Source organism: Pelophylax lessonae (assembly GCF_965119305.1).
Source record: "Pelophylax lessonae genome assembly, chromosome: 3".
NCBI lineage: Eukaryota > Metazoa > Chordata > Amphibia > Anura > Ranidae > Pelophylax > Pelophylax lessonae.
The window spans coordinates 251,876,103-251,896,640 of NC_138770.1; the positions used below are offsets into that span (position 1 = coordinate 251,876,103).

At 43.9% G+C, this 20,538-nt stretch overlaps 1 protein-coding gene across 1 annotated transcript in view; it reads left to right on the plus strand.

Annotated features, from left to right (window-relative positions):
• NMD3 (NMD3 ribosome export adaptor) overlaps positions 1–20,538 on the plus strand; it is a 121,882-nt gene that overhangs the window by 79,536 nt on the left and 21,808 nt on the right. The window contains exons 11-12 of the mRNA XM_082248887.1: positions 10,122–10,267; positions 15,885–15,997. Of these exons, the coding sequence (XP_082105013.1) occupies positions 10,122–10,267; positions 15,885–15,997 (259 nt within the window). The remainder of the gene's footprint in view (positions 1–10,121; positions 10,268–15,884; positions 15,998–20,538) is intronic.

The window sequence follows — 20,538 nt, forward strand, 5'->3', positions numbered from 1 at the left end:
GTCATTATTACAGTAAAGGGTGCATATTTTTACCACTGATTTTACTGTAGTAATATCACTGGTCCTCCCCAAAAGTGTCAAAAAGGTCAGTTAGGGGTCCGATCTGTCCGCCTCAATGTTAAAGTCCCGCTAAAAATCACAAATTGCCGCCCTTACTAGTAAAAAATAAATAAATAAAAATTACAAATCTTTCCCCTAGTTTGTAGACGCAATAACTTTTGCGCAAACCAATCAAAATACGCTTATTGCATTTTTTTTTTTTTTATATTTAAATTTTTTTGGGGAATGTTATATAGCAGAATGTGAAAAATATATGTATATTTTTTTCAGAGTTGTCGCTGTTTTTTTGTTTATAGCGCAAAAAATAAAAATCGCACAGGTGATCAAATACCACTAAAAGAAAGCTCTATTTGTGGTAAAAAAGGACATAAATTTTATTTTGGTACAGCATCGCACGACCACGCAATTTCCTGATAAAGTAATGCAGCGCTGAATCGCAAAAAAATGGCCTGGTCATTAAGGGGGCAATGCCTTCCGGTGCAGAACTGGTTAAAGAGATTGTAAACCTCCAAAAAAAAAAAAAAAAGTTAAATAAAAGCCTGAAAGACAAAAGATATGAGCTAGTAGGCATTGCATACCAGCTCATTATGAAATACCTTAGAAGGACGCACCCACAGCTTACACGGCCAACATGTTAACCTGTCTTCCTTCCAGGTTTGTGTCTTCCGGCCATCTGATTGGCCTGAGCCGCGATGACGTCACTTCCACGCATGCGCACGGGAGCTGCCGTTCACGGCACAGGGCTCTGAAGAACGGCACTGGTGCATGTTTTGGAGATATTTACAGCACCTATAGGTACATGTTACAGGGGAAGTTCTACTTCCTCTTTAGGGAAAAATGCTGTCCAAACCTGCCTGGCCCTATGTGAAAAAGTAACTCCCCCACTCCCTTGCTAAATTGTGAATGGAAAGCTGAGGTAAATGCCACTTGCCACACCCAGGCCTGATTACTGCCGAATTTGTTGAATCAAAAAATCACTTGATCAGAAACTGTCTGACAAAGTGAAGCAAGCTAAAAGATCTCAAAAAGCAACACATCATGCCACGGTCTAAAGAAATTCAGGAACCGATGAGAAACAAAATAACTGATCTTTATCAGTCTGGAAAGGATTACAAAGCCATTTCTAAGGCTTTGAGACTACAGCAAACTACAATGAGAACCATTATCCACTAATGGAGACAACTGGGAACAATGATGAACCTTCCCAGGAGTGGCCGTCCTATCAAAATCACTCCAAGAATACGACGAAGACTCATCCAGGAGATCATAAAAGAGCCCATGACAACATCTAAAGATTTGCAGGCCTCACTTGCCTCAGTTAAGTCATTGTTCATGATTTAACCACTTCCCGCCCGCCCTATAGGCAAATGACGGCGGGAATGTGGTTGAGTTATCCTGACCGGACGTCATATGACGGCGGCAGGATAACTCCGCTCTGGGCGCCCCCCGGGGGCGCGCAGAGCAGCGATCGGTGATGCGAGGTGTCAGTCTGACACCCTGCATCTCCGATCTCGGTAAAGAGCCTCTGACGGAGGCTCTTTACCATGTGATCAGCCGTGTCCAATCACGGCTGGTCACATAGTAAATAGGAACAGCCGTTGATCGGCTTTCCTTAGTTCGTGCCTGACAGGCACGAGTAAAGGAGCGCCGATCGGCGGCTCCCCTGACAGGGGGGGGGTCGGCACTGGTAATCAGATCATTGATTACCAGTGCAGACCCTCGGGGGGGGGATGCTACTAGATCCACCAGGGATGCCCACTATGACCCCAGGGATGCCCACTATGACCCCAGGGATGCCCACTATGGCCACCAGGGATGGCAATCAGGGCTCAGGGAGCCCCCCATTGCCCACCCCATCAGTGCTGCCCACCAGTGCCCTCCCTATCAGTGCTGCCCACAAGTGCCCATCATTGCCATCCTTAAGTGTCGCCCACCAGTGCCCATTATTGCCCACCGGTGCCGCCTATCAGTGCCCATTAGTGCCCATCAGTGCCGCCCGTCAGTGCCGATCAGTGCCGCCCATCAGTGCCCATCAGTGCCCACCAGTGCCGCCTATCAGTGCCCATTAGTGCCCGTCAGTGCCACCTATCAGTGCCCGTCAGTGCCACCTATCAGTGCCCATCAATGCCGCCTATCAGTGCCCAGCAGTGCCGCCTATCAGTGCCCACCAATGCTGCATATCAGTGCTACCTATCAGTGCCACATATCAGTGCCTATCAGTGCCGCCTATCAGTGCCGCCTATCAGTGCCGCCTATCAGTGCCACCCCATCAGTGCCACCCCATCAGTGCCACCCCATCAGTGCCTCCTCATCAGTGCCTGTCAGTGCAGTCTCATCAGTGCTCATCAGTGCAGGAAAAAAATTATTTATTTACAAAATTGTATAACATAAACAAAATTTTTTTTTTTTTTTTTTAAACTTTTCGGTCTTTTTTTATTTGTTTAGCAAAAAGTAAAAATCGCACAGGTGATCAAATACCACCGAAAGAAAGCTCTATTTGTGGGGGGGAAATGACATAAATTTGGTGTAGGTACAGTGTTGCATGACCGCGCAATTGTCATTCAAAATGCAACAGCGCTAAAAGGGGAAGATTGGCCTGGGCGGGAAGGGAGGGAAGTGCCCTGTATTAAAGTGGTTAACAATAAGAAAGAGACTGGGCAAAAATGGCATGCATAGGAGTGCCCAGGCCAAAGCCACTGCTGACCAAAAAAAAAACAAAGGCTCGTCGCTGAAATTAGTTCAGATACAGCAGAGTAGGGCATTCTGTTTACCTGAGCACAAAAGTGCAGCAGTAAATATGAGTGAATAGTGTTCTGGAAGATTTATTTAAAAACCTAAATGTCACTTTCCATATCTCTTCAAACTGTTTCAAAAAGTAGGGCAAAAATAAAATCAATATAAACCCTTCCCACACATGTACATGGTCAGATCAGGTGACACACACGGAGTACCCACTGTGGGTCAGTGGGTACAGACCCACAGGTCTGTACCCACTGTCCTAGCTTCCTATCCTTCTCTGTTGACATTTAAACCATCCATGTTGAATAACTAGGTTTAGATTTAAAGTATATGTAAACCCAACATTTCATATTCCTGATATGTGCCTGCTTTGCCATGTACTTGTTTGAGTCCCTCTGCTTTCCTATTAAAACCTGACCACACTAAGCAGGAGAACACAGCGTGGTCCGTTCACTAGCTATGCTGGGAACTCGGCCTGCTCTCCTCCAATGGTCAGACTTGTCCTGACACCCCCCTGCATAGACATCCACTGGGAAAGAGTAGAGGGGATGTGATCATTGCACAGGGCAGGTAAGTATAACTTGTTCACTTTTTATTAACCTTTAGAATCACTTTAATGATCATTAGGTTTCCGTTCACACCATGTCGTTTTGGATCGCAAGCAGGATCACTGCAAAACGCTGGATACGCTTGTGATCCCCGTTACTTTCAATGGCACCCCAATCACGGCATGATTTTGCCGTGATTGTCACCTGACAAATCGTGGTAAAATCACGCAAACAGAATCGCGGGAAACCTGGGGCCCAAAAAACGTTCCGGATTCTGTTTGCGCAATTCGTCCGGCAACAATCGTGGCAAATTGCGCCATGATTGGGGTGCCATTAATCACTTAAGGACCAAGCCTATTTATGACAAGTTGTTTACAAGTTAAAATCAGTATTTTTTGCAAGAAAATTACTTGGAACCCCCCAAACATCATATATATATATATATATATATATATATATATTTTTTTTAGCAAAGACTCTGGAGAATAAAATGGGGGTCATTGCAATATTTTTTGTCACGCGGTATTTAAGCAGCGGTCTTTCAAACACATTTTTTTGGGAAAAAAATACATTTCACTGCATTTAAAAAAAAAATAAACAGTAAAGTTAGCCCATTTTTTTTGTATATTGTGAAAGATGTCACGCCGAGTAAATAGATAACGAACATGTTATGGTTTCAAATTGCGCACACTCGTGGAATGGGGACAAACTATGGGACTTAAAAATCTCCATAGGCGACGCTTTAAAATGTTTTACCAGTTTAGAGTTACAGAGGAGGTCTTCTTCTAGAATTTTTGCTCTGGCAATGGCGGCGATACCTCACGTGTGGTTTGAGCACCGTTTTCATTTGCGGGCGCAACTTATGTGTCTTTCCTTTTGTGTGCAAGCTCACGGGAACAGGGTGCTTTTTTTTCTATTTATTTTATTGAATTTTTTTTTTTTTTTTTTTTTTTTTTTTAGCACTTTTGAAAAAAATAAAATAAAAAAATCTGATCACTTTTTTTTTTATTTCTGTCACAAGCAATGTAAACATTCCTTGTGACAGTAATAGGCAGTGACAGGTACTCTTTACAGAGGGATCGGAGGTCTAAAAGATCTCAGGTCCCTCCACTGCACTTCAAAGTATTCAAAATGCCAAAATAGGTATTTTTGAATACTGACATTGTTTTTTTTTTTAAATCTGCGCCATTGGCAGCCGAGTAAACCGGAAGTGTTGTTGTGACGTCGCTTCTGGGTTACATGATCAGAGACCCAATCAAAGCCGAATATGGCTTTGTTCGGGACTCCAACCAGCCGGCGGGCGTTTTGTTTGTCTGGGTGGGACGGGAGACTCGGGCAGAGCTGCCGGAGGGGGAGTCCCCTCCAGTTCACTTGGATAACGGCCAAGTGGTTGCTGAGCCGCATCGGCTGTTATCTCCAGAAAGCCGACTGCCGGCTCTATAAAAAAAAAGACGGTACCAGGTTGCATCATCCCAGTACAACCACTTCTGCAAGCCAGTGTACAGGTACATCTGTTTGCTGGAAGTGGTTAAAAGTAATGGGAATCGCAAGTGTCCTGCGTTTTGCGGCGATTTGGAATCACAGGCAGAATCACCCGCAATCCGGAATGCCGTGGTGTGAATGGAGCCTTGGTGACTGCAAAGCTGCATTTTATCTGGTGTTTTTCTTATCTTCCTGGAGAGCCTTAAAATGTCTTCTGTACTGCATGGCTATTAACATAGATATCAACGCTTTTACATCATTAACATTTCGGTCACACCGACCGTGGTTTTGAAATCATGCTACTTCACTTGAAATCGCACAATTTTTAAGCCTCATGTCAGTGTGAGATCAAGTGCGATTTGGAAGACATCTGTGTGACTTCATGCACAGATGTCTGTTGCACTGATTTGACCGCTTCCATTGCGGACAATAGGGTGCAACTTGTCATGCGATTTGAAACTTTGACCGGGAGCTAACTTGTTATTTATATACTGTTGTAAAGTCCTTTCAGTTGTCTACCTGCTGTGTTAGTTGCCTATATATTGTGCGCTGGAGTAAGTTTTAGTCAAATCTAGACTGTTGGCTACATTTATATTGTTTCCTATCAAATCACTGCGCCTCTTCCTTCAATAAAACTGCATAATGTAAAAACAAATGCCATCTACATGGAAGCTTTGCATTGTTATGCAATGATTGGTCAGTGCTACCCATTGTACAGTGCCCTTCAGGCTTTTTAAAGACAGGACACTCAATATGTATGCTATCTCAGATGTTGGTAATAGAGAAACAGAGTAATTTCACTGAGCCATAGACACTGTCTAGTGGCTAATCTAGAAGCATACAGTATACAATACATTATTATAACACAAGTATGCAAAAGGCAGCATGTTAAAATGCAAATATGTTACCTGTATATATCCATGGCTAACGCTCCTTCTTGCTTGATTAGGCTGTCAGATATTTGCCTTCAGTGCCACCAGCTTGTGAAATACTGGTATTGCAAAACAATCACTATGGATATTCTAGTCTATAGGACTATTATTTTCCCTTATTTTTTAGATCCTATAAGTTTGTGTAGTTTCTTCTATTTTAAGTGCTGATTTGGAAACTGCCCCCCCTTATTCTGATACAGCTTTAACTATGGTGGTTATTAAAGTAATTCTGATTTGTTGCTTCGCCTGCAGAGCCTTTCTGTCTGATTTTTTTTTTTTTTGACATTTGTGCAAAGATTTTACACCATGCTATACCTTGTATTTATCCCCAATGGAAGTTTTCCAGTGACACATCTTTTTTGTCACAACTTCTCTGGTTCTCTTTTTAAAATACCTGGTGTGCCTATCAGTTACTTTGCATTCCTAATAAAAACTGACCACACTTAGTCTATGGTTTGTGCGGTGATCCTTGATCTTGCAAGACCTTTCCCTAAAAAATGATCCCGCTGCTTGTCTGCTAAACCTTAGCAAATTATCAGGACAGAAATACCATACATCTCTGGTAATACACTCACTAAATGCCACCAGGTCCTGTATCCTTTCCAATGGGAAGTAAGAACAGACTCCTTTTTAATTGGCCAATGGATCAAAGCCGTAAATTATATTACCACTATGGAAGACCTCCCTACGTCTGTGTCTGCCACCAAGATGAACGGTTCTGAAAGACATGGTTCTATTGCACCCAGTTCCAATACCCCAATGTACAAAAATCCCCTGGCTTCAGACCCCTTTTTGACAGTGGTATTGAGCGTTAGGGACCATCCCTCCACTTTCCCTCCTACCCCCTCCCCCTTTCTTTGGTCAGGTTTCTAACCCCCTGCACAGCTTTTCACTGGGAAGATCAGTGTGCATCAGCTTCTCCTCCCCAGCTCTCTAAGATCCTGATGCAGCTGAGAACAAAGGGCATGATGATCACTTCTTAAAAAAAAAATAGGGGTCTGTGTATGTGTCAAATATATATATGTGTGTGTGTGTGTGTGTGTGTATGTATATGTGTGTGTGTGTGTATGTATATATATATATATATATATATATATATATATATATATATATATATATATATATATAATTTATTTATTTATTTTTTTGGTAATACATATACACAAATGTGTTGCCTTTCATTAATATTTTCAACTGAATATGTTTGTTTTTTAATGATAGGGTTCACATATGTAAATGCTCAGGGTTTTTTTACCTTCATGCATTCTATGCATGAAGGTATAAAACCTTCTGCGTGCGGCCCCCCTAATATTTACCTGAGCTCCATCTCGATCCCGTGATGGGCGTGAGAGCGGTGGCTCTCCCGGGTCTCTTCCTCCTCATTGGCTGAGACAGCAGCGTGAACCATTGGCTCCCGCTACTGTCAATCACAGCCAGTGACGAGAAAACGAGGGGGTGGTGCCTAGCAGCGCTCCATGTGTGCATGGACACACAGAGCAGCGGCTCATGAGCAAGCCTGCTCTGGTTCCCCCATAGCAAGCCGTTTACTCTGGGGGCACTCTGCAGGAAGGAGGTGCCAGGACTGCCGACGGGGGCCCAAGAAGAGATCGGGGCTGCTCTGTACAAAACCATTACACAGAGCAGGTACAGTGCCTTGCGAAAGTATTCTGCCCCCTTGAACTTTGCGACCTTTTGCAACGTTTCAGGCTTCAAACATAAAGATATAAAACTGTAATATTTTGTGAAGAATCGACAACAAGTGGAACACAATCATGAAGTGGTACGACATTTATTGGATATTTCAAACTTTGTTAACAAATAAAAAACTGAAAAATTGGGAATGCAAATTATTCAGCCCCTTTACTTTCAGTGCAGCAAACTCTCTCCAGAAGTTCAGTGAGGATCTCTGAATGATCCAATGTTGACCTAAATGACTAATGATGATAAATAGAATCCACCTGTGTGTAATCAAGTCTCCGTATAAATGCAACTGCACTGTGATAGTCACAGAGGTCCGTTTAAAGCGCAGAGAGCATGAAGAACAAGGAACACACCAGGCAGGTCCGAGATACTGTTGTAGAGAAGTTTAAAGCCGGATTTGGATACAAAAAGATTTCCCAAGCTTTAAACATCCCAAGGAGCACTGTGCAAGCGATAATATTGAAATGGAAGGAGTATCAGACCACTGCAAATCTACGAAGACCTGGCCGTCCCTCTAAACTTTCAGCTCATACAAGGAGAAGACTGATCAAAGATGCAGCCAAGAGGCCCATGATCACTCTGGATTAGGGATCCTCAAACTACGGCCCTCCAGCTGTTGCGGAACTACACATCCCATGAGCCATTGTAATACTCTGACATTCACAGACCTGACTAGGCATGATGGGAATTGTAGTTCCTGAACAACTGGAGGGCCATAGTTTGAAGACCCCTGCTCTGGATGAACTGCAGGGATCTACAGCTGAGGTGGGAGACTCTGTCCATAGGACAACAATCAGTCGTTTACTGCACAAATCTGGCCTTTATGGAAGAGTGGCAAGAAGAAAGCCATTTCTTAAAGATATCCATAAAAAGTGTAGTTTAAAGTTTGCCACAATCCACCTGGGAGACACACCAAACATGTGGAAGAAGGTGCTCTGGTCAGATGAAACCAAAATCAAACTTTTTGGCAACAATGCAAAGCGTAATGTTTGGCTTAAAAGCAACACAGCTCATCACCCTGAACACACCATCCCCACTGTCAAACATGGTGGTGGCAGCATCATGGTTTGGGCCTGCTTTTCTTCAGCAGGGACAGGGAAGATGGTTAAAATTTATGGGAAAATGGATGGAGCCAAATACAGGACCATTCTGGAAGAAAACCTGATGGAGTCTGCAAAAGACCTGAGACTGGGACGGAGATTTGTCTTCCAACAAGACAATAATCCAAAACGTAAAGCAAAATCTGCAATGGAATGGTTCACAAATAAACATATCCAGGTGTTAGAATGGCCAAGTCAAAGTCCAGACCTGAATCCAATCGAGAATCTGTGGAAAGAACTGAAAACTGCTGTTAAAAAACGCTCTCCATCCAACCTCACTGAGCTCGAGCTGTTTTGCAAGGAATGGGCAAAAATTTCAGTCTCTCAATGTGCAAAACTGATAGAGCCATACCCCAAGCGACTTACAGCTGTAATCGCAGCAAAAGGTGGCGCTACAAAGTATTAACTTAAGGGGGCTGAATAATTTTGCACGCCCAATTTTTCAGTTTTTTATTTGTTAACAAAGTTTAAAATGTCCAATAAATTTCGTTCCACTTCATGATTGTGTCCCACTTGTTGTTGATTCTTCACAAACAATTACAGTTTTATATCTTTGTTTGAAGCCTGAAATGTGGCAAAAGGTCGCAAAGTTCAAGGGGGCCGAATACTTTCGCAAGGCACTGTAAGTAGAACATGTTTGTTATTTTTTTAAAAAGGTGCCTTTAATGTCCCTTTAAATTGGTAGATAAGTAGAGTGTTCGTGGTGAAATAGGATAAAATGCGTTAACGAGCGTCAATGCGTTAATGAGCAAATATGCCTGCCTGTAAATAGGCCTTCTGAGTGCTACTTATAAAATAAGAAAAACCCGAAACATAAACAGATTGGCTTGGGATGAACGGGTTCAATTTTATTGTAGTTTTTAAAAGGCCTTTTAAATGGTCTAGTTTGTGACTTCTTTCTTGAATACATTAGACTTGCCAACCAAATTATTTATTGCTGTAATAAAGAGGATAAGTGGCTTCACCTCTTGCCTGAAAGTGAACCTTCTCTAGCTTAATTATTTCAAATTCAGAATAAAGTCTCGGCAAATTTCAGGGTCAGTTTCCTTGGAACATACAACCCTTTGATTTTCAGTGCTTTCATGTTTATCAAAGGTAAAGGGAAATGTGAGCACATATTTAAGTTGTTATAGTATTTCTCCTAAAATCATTTTGATATGTTTGTGCATGCGTTTCCATATTTTTGTTATATTAAATAGAATAAATTGTAGATTACACGGTAGAAGCAGTTGTCATCGGCTCAATATTTTGTTTGCTGCTACACAGCTGTTCAGATAGCATACCACCCACATAAAGAATGCATTACCTTCAATGACTCATAGACTTGCATTGTAGAAGATGGAGCAGTAAAATGCAACTGCTGTGTAGCACTGCAGAACAGAAATGGTGCTTGTGTTTGTAATGTGCAAACATAGATTGCTGCCACCATATCAACTTTTGTATCTAAACACATCATTTTTAGAACATTAACACATACTGATAAGATATAAATGAAGATGATCTTCTTTTTCTTTTACATTTATATAATGAAAAAAAAAAAATGTTTTTCTCCCTCATAGTTGCAGAAGTTGATGGGAACACATATTGGCGACAACCGTTTAACAGCTTGTTTCATCCAAAACAACTAGAGGAGTTCATTGTGATGGATGTAGATATTGTCAGAGACCGTAAACAAGGAGCAGGCGCTGGAATGAGATCAAATAAGGTATGGCTCCACTTCTGTTTTTTCCCAGCAAGCTTTTTTATGGCAGACCACCCTGTTCATGTAAGGCGTATTATTTGCCAGTGAATCTCAGCCACTAGGCTTTTCCTCCCTCCTGCCAGTCTGTGCACTGGTGAAACACTCAACATTTGCTGTGGGAAATTAAAGCTTAAAAGTAATTTCAGACATTTCTGTATTATACATACAGTAAAACCTTGGATTGCGAGCATAATTTGTTCCAGAAACATGCTTTTTAAAGCACTCTAATATCAAAGCGATTTTCCCCATAAGAAATAATGGAAACTCAGATGATCCGTTAAACAACCATTTATACAGAAGTCCTTCAAAATCCAGCAGGAGCTAAAGAGTATAATAGAGAAGAGATGCGCTTCGAAGTGTAATGAGATGGCTAAATTTAACCAGTTGCCGACCACCCTCCACAGTTTTACTGTATATGTAGTGTGGGGTGCGCTAAACAACAAATAAATAATGAATATATAACCTATATCTATATGTGAACCAAATCAACAAAAGTAAATATATATAACCTATATCAATCTGTGAAGCCAATTAATAATACAAATCAATTGGTGCATAAACATAAAAGTTCATAAGTGTCCATAAATATTGTGCAGGTGAGTAGAATTGTATTCTATCCAAATAATACGTGTATCCACCACCGAGTGAAATTCATCCTTACCAAACGGAAATAAATAAGGTGCAACTATATTTTCTTGTGCTGAAAAAATATCCAATCTCCTTGTGAACAAACACCACGTGTAAATCACCAAGAATTAGCCTCTTACCAGATGGTAATAGGTATGCACTTGTTCAGTGAAACCACCGCCTTGCTTCCTCTTTAAAATCCTGAAGTGGGATGTAGAACCACTCTACCTTTCTTTCTCCACTAGATGGCAATGAGTACCAGCAAGAAACACAGCCTCCTCCTTCTTCACAAGCTCACAAAACCACCGTGTATTAAAGGAAAAAGGAGGACTAATAGTGTATTACCCTTGAGATTTATTCAAAAAACAGTTGATATTGCACTTACAATTAGATGTCTTGTATTCAGCATAAACATAGGCATACGAATTCCTGCAAAGGCTTGCGGCCGGCTGCAGCACGGACCGCAAGTTGTGTGTGACGTGTGCGCCTCCTAATCTGACCGGTTTCTTCCCATAGGACTTCTACTGAGACAGGAGTTCCTGGTTATCTACTGAGACAGGAGTTTCTGTCACAGTAGAAGTCCTATGGGAAGAAACCGGTCAGATTAGGAGGCGCACACGTCACACACAACTTGCGGTCCGTGCTGCAGCCGGCCGCAAGCCTTTGCAGGAATTCGTATGCCTATGTGTATGCTGAATACAAGACATCTAATTGTAAGTGCAATATCAACTGTTTTTTGAATAAATCTCAAGGGTAATACACTATTAGTCCTCCTTTTTCCTTCAATACACGGTGGTTTTGTGAGCTTGTGAAGAAGGAGGATGCTGTGTTTCTTGCTGGTACTCGTTGCCATCTAGTGGAGAAAGAAAGGTAGAGCGGTTCTACATCCCACTTCAGGATTTTAAAGAGGAAGCAAGGCGGTGGTTTCACTGAACAAGTGCATACCTATTACCATCTGGTAAGAGACTAATTCTTGGTGATTTACACGTGGTGTTTGTTCACAAGGAGATTGGCTATTTTTTCAGCACAAGAAAATATAGTTGCACCTTATTTATTTCCGTTTGGTAAGGATGAATTTCACTCGGTGGTGGATACACGTATTATTTGGATAGAATACAATTCTACTCACCTGCACAATATTTATGGACACTTATGAACTTTTATGTTTATGCACCAATTGATTTGTATTATTAATTGGCTTCACGGATTGATATAGGTTATATATATTTACTTTTGTTGATTTGGTTCACATATTGATATATGTTATATATTCATTATTTGTTGTTTAGCGCACCCCACACTACATATACATTTATCCATATTCAAAAGCACTGAATACCGGGAGCAGCTTCAACACACTATCAGCGCACCCATCCCCCCTTACAACACAGTTTTACTGTAGCAAGGTGGCCTCGGCTGCGTGAACCGACGTAACTTTACGTCGGTCGCACGCCCGCCGTCCCCGCAATGTTCTTATTTGGTTCAGAACAAATCAGTCATCAGGTCCAGGCCAATAATTTTTGGCCTGGACCTGGTGATTGGTTCTGACCAATTGCAGAACGTCCTGTGCCTGTGTAATGTAAACACAGGCACAGGATATGATACAATCTTCTCCCCTGGAGACCTTTTCAGCGTAAGAGAACATCAACTGTGAGTACACAAGCGCTACACTGACACCAGTACACATATGCGCACAATTACCCCCTGATCCCCCCCCCCCCAGTTAACCCTTTCACTCCCTGTCACAGTGTACACTGTATACAGATAATTTACTAATCACTGTATTAGTGTCACTTGTGACTTCAGTTAGTGTGAGACACAGTTAATGGTAGATAGAGGGAGTCCCAGATAGGTTTAGGGTACCTGTCCTACATCCCCTAATAAAGATTTAACCTTCTGATCACCCCTAGTTTAACCCCTTCATTGCCCTGTCACAGTGTCCCTATTATAGTGTACAAATCTTTTTTCTGATCACTGTATTCGTGTCACAGGTGACAATCAGTTAGCGTTAACGTTAGTAAGCGTCAATACAGGATAGCGTCAGATTGCCCGCTGCATATTTAGTAATACATTTTACCCCTTTGATTGCAAGTGAAACACACACGCACACTAAACACCTCAATTACTAGTATAGTGTCTGAACGGATCAATATCTTTGATCTGATTAGAACTATACTAGCTTCCTCAATAGTTTAGTATAGTGTTCCCAAAACGCAGTGTTAGCAGGATCAGTCCTGACACCTGCCAGCACCTGCTTAAGAAGTGCAGTATCAGCAGATTACTGTCCCTTCCAATACACAGTGCACTAAACTGCAAAGTTAGCAGAGTCAGGCCTGATCTCTGCTAGCGCTAGCAGTTAAATTTTTTGGTAGAGGTTCAAACAGTTCTTGACAACTAGGTGTTTAAACTGTGAGTCACACTAGGTACCTATACATTTATTGGCCAAAATGTCCAAACCGAGGTACACTAGTGAAGAGGCCTACACAATGCTGAGCATTACAGATCAGGAATGATGGGGAAGCCTCACTGTCAGAATCAGGCTCGGTATTTCAAACCTGTAGAGAGCAGCGGCACCCTGACAGCTCTGACGACTGAGTGGTCCCTGCTAAGGTTAGGCGTACCCGACCCCGTTTTCTGTTGCTGAGGTGCAACAATGGAATGGTTCTCGTATGCAGCAGAGTGTCGGTACTAGTGCCGCTCAACCTTCTTGTGAACTGGCAAGCACCAGCGGCCTAGGTTTTCGGGGTCCTATACTCGGCTAGACTGCCAAAAAGTCTCACATGTGGTATCCCCATACTCGGGAGAAGCAGCAGAATGTATTTTGGGGTGTAATTTCACATATACCAGTGGCATGCGTGAACAATATATAATTTCAATGACAACTTTGTGTAAAAAGGTTTTTCAAACACCTGTGGCAAAATAATTGAATATTCAATGGGCTCAACATGCCTCTCAGGAAATTCTTTGGGGTGTCTGCTTTCCAAAAAGGGGTAATTTGTGTGTGGGGGGGGGGGGGGGGATTTGTACTGCCCTGCCATTTTAGCACTTCAAGAAATGAGATAGGCAGTCAGAAAGTAAAAGCTGCATAAATTCCAGTATTTACACCATAGTTTGTAGAAGCTATAACTTTTGCGCAAACCAATAAATGCGCTTATTGAGTTGTTTTTTTTTTTTTTTTTAAATCAAAGACACATGGCTAAATATATATTGTTCTAAATGTATGACAAAAATTTAGTTTATTGGATATTTTTTTGTAAGAAAAAGTAGAAAATTTTTTTTTTTTTCTAAATTTTCTGTCTTTTTTAGTTTATATCGCAAAAAAAAAAGAAACCCAGAGGTCATCAAATATCACCAAAAAAGCTCTATTTGTGGGAAAGAAGGGACATAAAGTTCATTTGGGTACAGCATTGCATGACTGCGCAATTACCAGTTAGTCACACAGTGCCAAATTGCAAAACATGGCCTGGTCATTAAGGGGGTAAAACCTTCCGGTCCAGAAAGGGTAATGAATGTTCATTTAGCAACTCGCGTGGTTGATGATTAAAAGAGGCACATCTAAGAATGCAAGCATCCAGGGTAAAGCTGTCCACATACAGTCCTCCTCACCGCCGGCTCACACCGCCATCAGTCCACAATCGTGACAGGGAAGACTACCCTGCAGTAGAGCGATCTGAAAGTGAGGCTTGAAGCACTCTAGGGCGCAGCGTGGAAGGGATAACGCTGATGGCGGTGAGGACGGTGGTCTATGTGGATAGTTTTCCCCCAGATGCCGGCATACTTAGATGTGCCTCTTTTAATCAACCATGTGAGTTGCTAAACATTGTACCTTCATGAAATGTAACCATATTGCTACTCTTAGAGGTGCCTGTCTTCTCTTTTATGCTCAGTTGTGACATGACGCTACTTGTATATCAAGACATCGCTTGTTTATCAAGTCAACATTTATAAAAAAATGTTGCTTGTCTTTTAAGATGCTCTCAAACCAAACTTAATCCAAGGTTTTACTGTAGTTACATTGGTCCAGTTTAAAAAGTGTAACATATATATATATATATTATAAAAATGAAAATTCTACGCTGGGGGAAAATTATAGCACGTAAAACCAAATAGTGTGGCGCTAAATCAATAAAGCACGACAGAAAATACACAGAACTTATTGTGCATAAAGCTAAAATTATATAAGTAAAGAAAATCTCAATCCATAAAGTGGAAAATACAGGTTCGTGATTCTCAGGTAATCTCCTCCTGCATGATAAAATTCGTGCAAATAAAAAAAACAATATCTGAATCCTAAAAACAAATAGAAACGAAATTAAAAGTCCCAAGCTGCATGCACTCTGAAAATCTCCTAAGCTGTGCAAGTTTAGGCGGTATTCACAGTACCTACAGGTAATCCGAATTATTGTCTTACCTGTAGGTACAAGTAGTGTAACAGAGTTTACTTCCAATTTAAGTGGAGTTCTAGGTTATTACAGGTTGCTGCACTTTGAAAATACATTTTTCTCTGCTTTATTGAATGATGAGTAAGGAAACTTTTGAAAAGTATTTTCAGAAACTTTTCTTAAACTTTTCCTGCACTCACATTGTGCCCTCCTCAGCTGAATGCTTATTGAGTTCTGGCACCGAAACTATTGAGGCTCTGTCACAGTTGATATACAATGCACACATTTTGCTCCATATCTGTGTCCTGTGATTCTGTGAAGGTTTCAAACTTTGGTAATAAGTAAGGTGGAACTTTTACTGTCATCAGTGTGCAATCATCTTTGCCTGCCTGATATTCTAAAGGTTCTGCTGTAGCAGTGATAACCTGCGGCTGGACCTTACCATGTTTCCCGCGGCCTGTGTATGTGCTGTAGAACCTCATAGACTTTTATGGGGCTTGGAGAGGAGTTACTTTTTGTTCATGTATTCCCAGAAAAATATATAACTTTCTTTCCATTTTCTTTTAACACAGCATAGTCTCGCTGAAGTTTGGGTTCAAAAAACATCTGAAATGAACACCAGCCAACAGTACCACTGTCGTACACACTTGGGGCATCTGTTGAATCCTGGGGACTTGGTCCAGGGGTATGCTATCTTTTTTTTTTTTTTTTTTTTGTATGTGATTTACATATATGGTTAGATAGAAAATCTGGAGTTAGTGACCATCTGTATAGTGCAGGAAAAGATGAGGATTGCGTGCCAAACTACAATCAATTATTATTGCTTAAAGTGATATTAAAGGTCCGATTTTTATTTTTTTTCTAAATTAAAATAAACTTGCAATACTTACCTTCTCTGTGCAATGGTTTTGCACAAAGCCTCTTTTCAGGTCCCCTGCCGGCTTTCCTGACCCCCCCCCCCCCCCCCCCCCACTGAGTGCCCCCATAGGAAGTCTGTTACTATGGGTGCATTTGTGTGGACACCTGAGTCGAGCTTGTTTGCAGTATATTTAGACACACAGCCTGGCTCAGCTCCTCTGCCTGCTCTCTGCTCACAGGTTTTGACTGACAGCAGCACAAGCCAACGGCTCTCAGCCAAGCCTATGAGAGCCAGGAAAGGGTAGAAGAGCTGCTGCAGAGTGCACAGCACTGGACCAAGATCGGGCTGAGTTGAGTATTTGGTGGGGGGGCTGCCTTTTTCCTTTTTACTTTTTCCATTTTCCTTTACCAGTATATGTAAACCATCACCCAGTCAGTTTAAAATGGCAATGTAATGCAAATGTGTGTATACATATAAAAAACAACATAAATACTTTTCTCTTTCCTTCATTGATGGACACAGCTCCTGTCATTCTTGACCATTGGGTTATACTGCCCCCTACAGGAGTAGGACACTAGGCAGAAAAAACTACTGGCTACACCCATGGGCAGTCCCAGGGGGTACACTCCCTCTCCCTGCTATAGTCACTCACTTTTTTTTTTTCTACCTAGTCAGGAGTAAGGACCTAGTTCCTTGATGGGATCTTTGGTCCTGGCAACATTTTTTAGATAGAAAATGTTTTCCTCCTGGATTTTTCCTGTAAGATCTACTATCAACTGCCGAACTGGGTGATGGGCTGGATAATCTAGATCCAGTGGTCACCCCACAGCGAGCATGCGCAGTCCTCAGCTCTACGCTAGGTCGGCAGCGACATAGCCTCACTGGACGGGAGCTGGCCCTGCGAGTTAAACTCCTTGCGAGGTCGCATATAACCTAACCTCGGCCTTAGTCGCGGCGTTCCTCATGGCCGACAGCCCCCATTTCAATGGAGAGGATGATCTGTCTGGAGCGGTGCCCATCTGGTTCCTGGTATGGTGAGTAGCTGTCCCCCCTCTGCCCCTGGAGTGTTTTGGGGTGGACATGAGCCCCTTGGGACGGTTGGACTCTCGGGATCCCCTCCTTCCCGCAGGCACCCCCCCCCCATTTTTGCCGAGTCCCTCAGCCCGCCACTCCCTCCACATAAACTGGGGCTCTTTGGGTGGTCTGGTCACTGGTCTTGGATGGAAGCAGGGCGCTACCTGGTGATGGGGGATTGGGGGGGGGGGTGCCGCTGGCGACCGGACGATCGACTGTGCATAAGGTGTTTGTACCTGGTGGGGGCTCCTGCCTGGGCCCCCGTTTTCCCTGGATCTGTCCTTGAGGCCTAGTCTCCCAATTCTGGGTCCCTGTATGCCTTGTGGTGCCACGCAGGGCTACAATTTTTTGTAGCCTGTGTAAGCCTATACATGGCGGCCATGTTTTTTGTAGTCCAGACGGCCATTTCCTTGAGGTCTGCCATTGCAAATAGTGGCAACCATGACAGTGGAGCCCTGTGGGTGGCGATTTCGTCAGTGGGAGCTCCTCCTTATCCCCTGGTGTTGACTCCTGGATCATTTAGCTTCTTGATCGCCACACGTGTAGTGCAGATTCTCCTGGAGGTTGCAAGTGCCTGTGTTGGTGGGTGGTGAGTCTGGTGGGGTACTCTCTCTCTCTGCTGAGGATCGCTCTGTGCCTTGTGCTTGGCGACCGGTCGGTGCTGTCAGCGCGGTGGGGTTTTTCCCTTTTCAGTGTGTTACACTTTTTTGTGGGGTCCCCCTAGTGATTCATGGAGTCTTTGAAGTACATCTCCACACCTGATCCCCTCTCTGAGGCTGCGGGGCCCTCCCGGTCCCAACCATCCATGCACTGATGGCGGTCCTAGAGTCCCTTGTGTCCCGTGTGGAGGCGGCTAGCAAAAAGCGCCCCGCCTTCCCCATGCCTCCCCCTCCCTCATTTGTCTCATCAGATCCTGAATCTAATTCGGCCGCCCCGTACATGTCACCTTTCTGGGTCTGCGACCACGCGCCTGGAATCCTATGATCGTGAGGATGATTCCTCCATGCTTGCGACCGCACTTGAAAAGGCGCTGGTGGATGCACTGATTGTATCTGTGCGTGAGACCCTAAAGGTGGAGAATGCAGCTGAAGCTGCGACAGAGGCGCAGGTACCCTTTGGCACCCACAAGCCATCCAGAGCAGCAAAGGTGTTTCCATTCTCTGCTTATTTTGACAGAATTGTTGCTTAAGAGTGGGGATGACCAAAGCGTTCCCGTGGGGTTCTGAAGCACTTTGCTAAGCGTTACCCCTACGAGGAGTCCCTTCCTAAGAAGCGGACTGTCCCACCGGTGGTGGACCCTCCGGTTTCCAGATAAAACAAGACAACCATGATTCCAGATGAAGAGTCCCGGGCCTTAAAGGTCTCACGGGGGGAAGAGTGCCTTTCTTCCGCAGGCTACTAAGGGCAAGGAACCTCGTCGTAGACGTGGACTTTCCTTCTCTGCTCATAAGACGTTTTTTCATCCCTCGGTGTCGACTGACAAGGGCTCAAAGCCTTTCAGGGCCTCCTGTGGCGGATCCAAATGAACCTGGTCTGGCAAGCCAGGAGTGGGCTTCTCCAAACCTACGGACAAGGCTCTTTCTGCATTAAGGTGCGCCCTCACCCGTATCGGGGTGGGGGGACCTCCTTGCTGGTTTCCGGACCCATGAACTTTCTTGGTACAAGACAAGTAGGTCCACAAAGTCATTCGGTCCGGCTAAAAGATCGAGTTTCGCTCTTGTCCCCCGGCAAGGTTTTTTCCATGCAATCTGTGGCTGTCCCCAGGCCGGTTAAAGAGTCTGTTTGGGTCAGTACAAGACCTGTTCCTCAAGGGGTGATTGTCCCGGTTTCCGACTTCGGAATGTTTTCAGGATTTTTACACAAACCTGTTCACAGTCCAGGAAGGAAGGCAAAGTGCGTCCAATCCTGGACCTCAAGGCGCTAAACTGCTTTGTGAGGGTACAGAGTGGAGTCCATTCGAAATGTGGTGGCATCCCTGTGTCTATAAATATCTAGTATGCCTGTCTTCCCATTCAAATATGTGCCATTTACCAGCGTTTTCTCCGCTTTGCTGTAGGAGAGAAGCATATCAGTTTGTGGCGTTAACCTTTGGTCTCCCCCTCCACTCTTTGGGTCTTTACAAAAGTGTTGGTTCTGGTGCTAGCCTTGCTATGCCAACGGGGGATCACGGTACTGGGCTACTTGGACGATCTCCTTCTGCGAGCAGAGTTTCCCCCTGCTCTGGTGGAGAACCTGGAGATCACAATACGAACTCTGTGGGAGTTCGGCTGGCTTATGAATTTTCAGAAGTCTGCCCTGGTTCCGTCCACAAAGCTGACTGAGCCCTGACTCTGGACTCGGCTGTACCAAGAGTGTTCTTTCCTCTGGACAAACTCCGGAAATTGCAGACTGCAATTTGCCTCCTGCTGTCCAACAAATGGTTATCCCTCCGGACTTGCATGCTAGTGCTGGGCCTGATGGTACCTACCTTTTTGAGGTGGTTCTGTTTACACAGTTCCATACAAGGTCCCTGCGAAGGAAGATTCCGACCAAGTAGAACAAGACTCCTCAGTCTCTGGACAATCAGATCTGGCTAAGTCTGGGAACAAAGGAGTCCCTGATATGGTGGCTTCGCTCTCCGTTGCTTCGGTTGGAAAAATCCTTCCTCTGCTTGTATTGGACAGTGGTCACCACTGAGGCTTGCCGGTCTGGCTGGGGAGGCTTCCTCGGCAAGCATTCTGCTCAGAGATCTGGACGCTAGAAGAGTCCAAACTACCGATCAATATCCTGGAACTCTGAGCGAACAGACTGTGTCTGGATCATTGGATGGATCGTCTTCAGGGATGCCCAGCGCGCATTAAATCGGACAATGCCACAGCCGTGGCTTATGCCAATCACCAAGGAGACACAAGAAGTGCCCTGGAGGTTGCCGGCATTCTAAGGTGGGCAGAACGGTTTGTTCCAGCCCTCTCCAACATACACATTCCCTGGGTGGAAAATTGGCAGGCGGATTACCCCTGTTGGCAGGTGTTGGACCACGGGGAGTGGTCCCTTCATCCGGAGGGGTTTCATCAGCTGTGTCTCTGGTGGGGCACCCCAGAGGTGGATCTGTTGGCGTCTTGGCTCAACTGAAAGATGCAGAGGTTTGTGGCTCGGTCAAGTATCCACTGGCGGATGCCACAGATACGCTGGTGGCCCTGTGGGGTCAGTATTGTCTGATCTAGGCCTTCTCTCCTCTCAAGCTTCTGCCCAGACTCCTACGCAGGATTGAGGCAGAATGGATTCTAGTCATCTTAGTGGCCCCGGACTGGCTT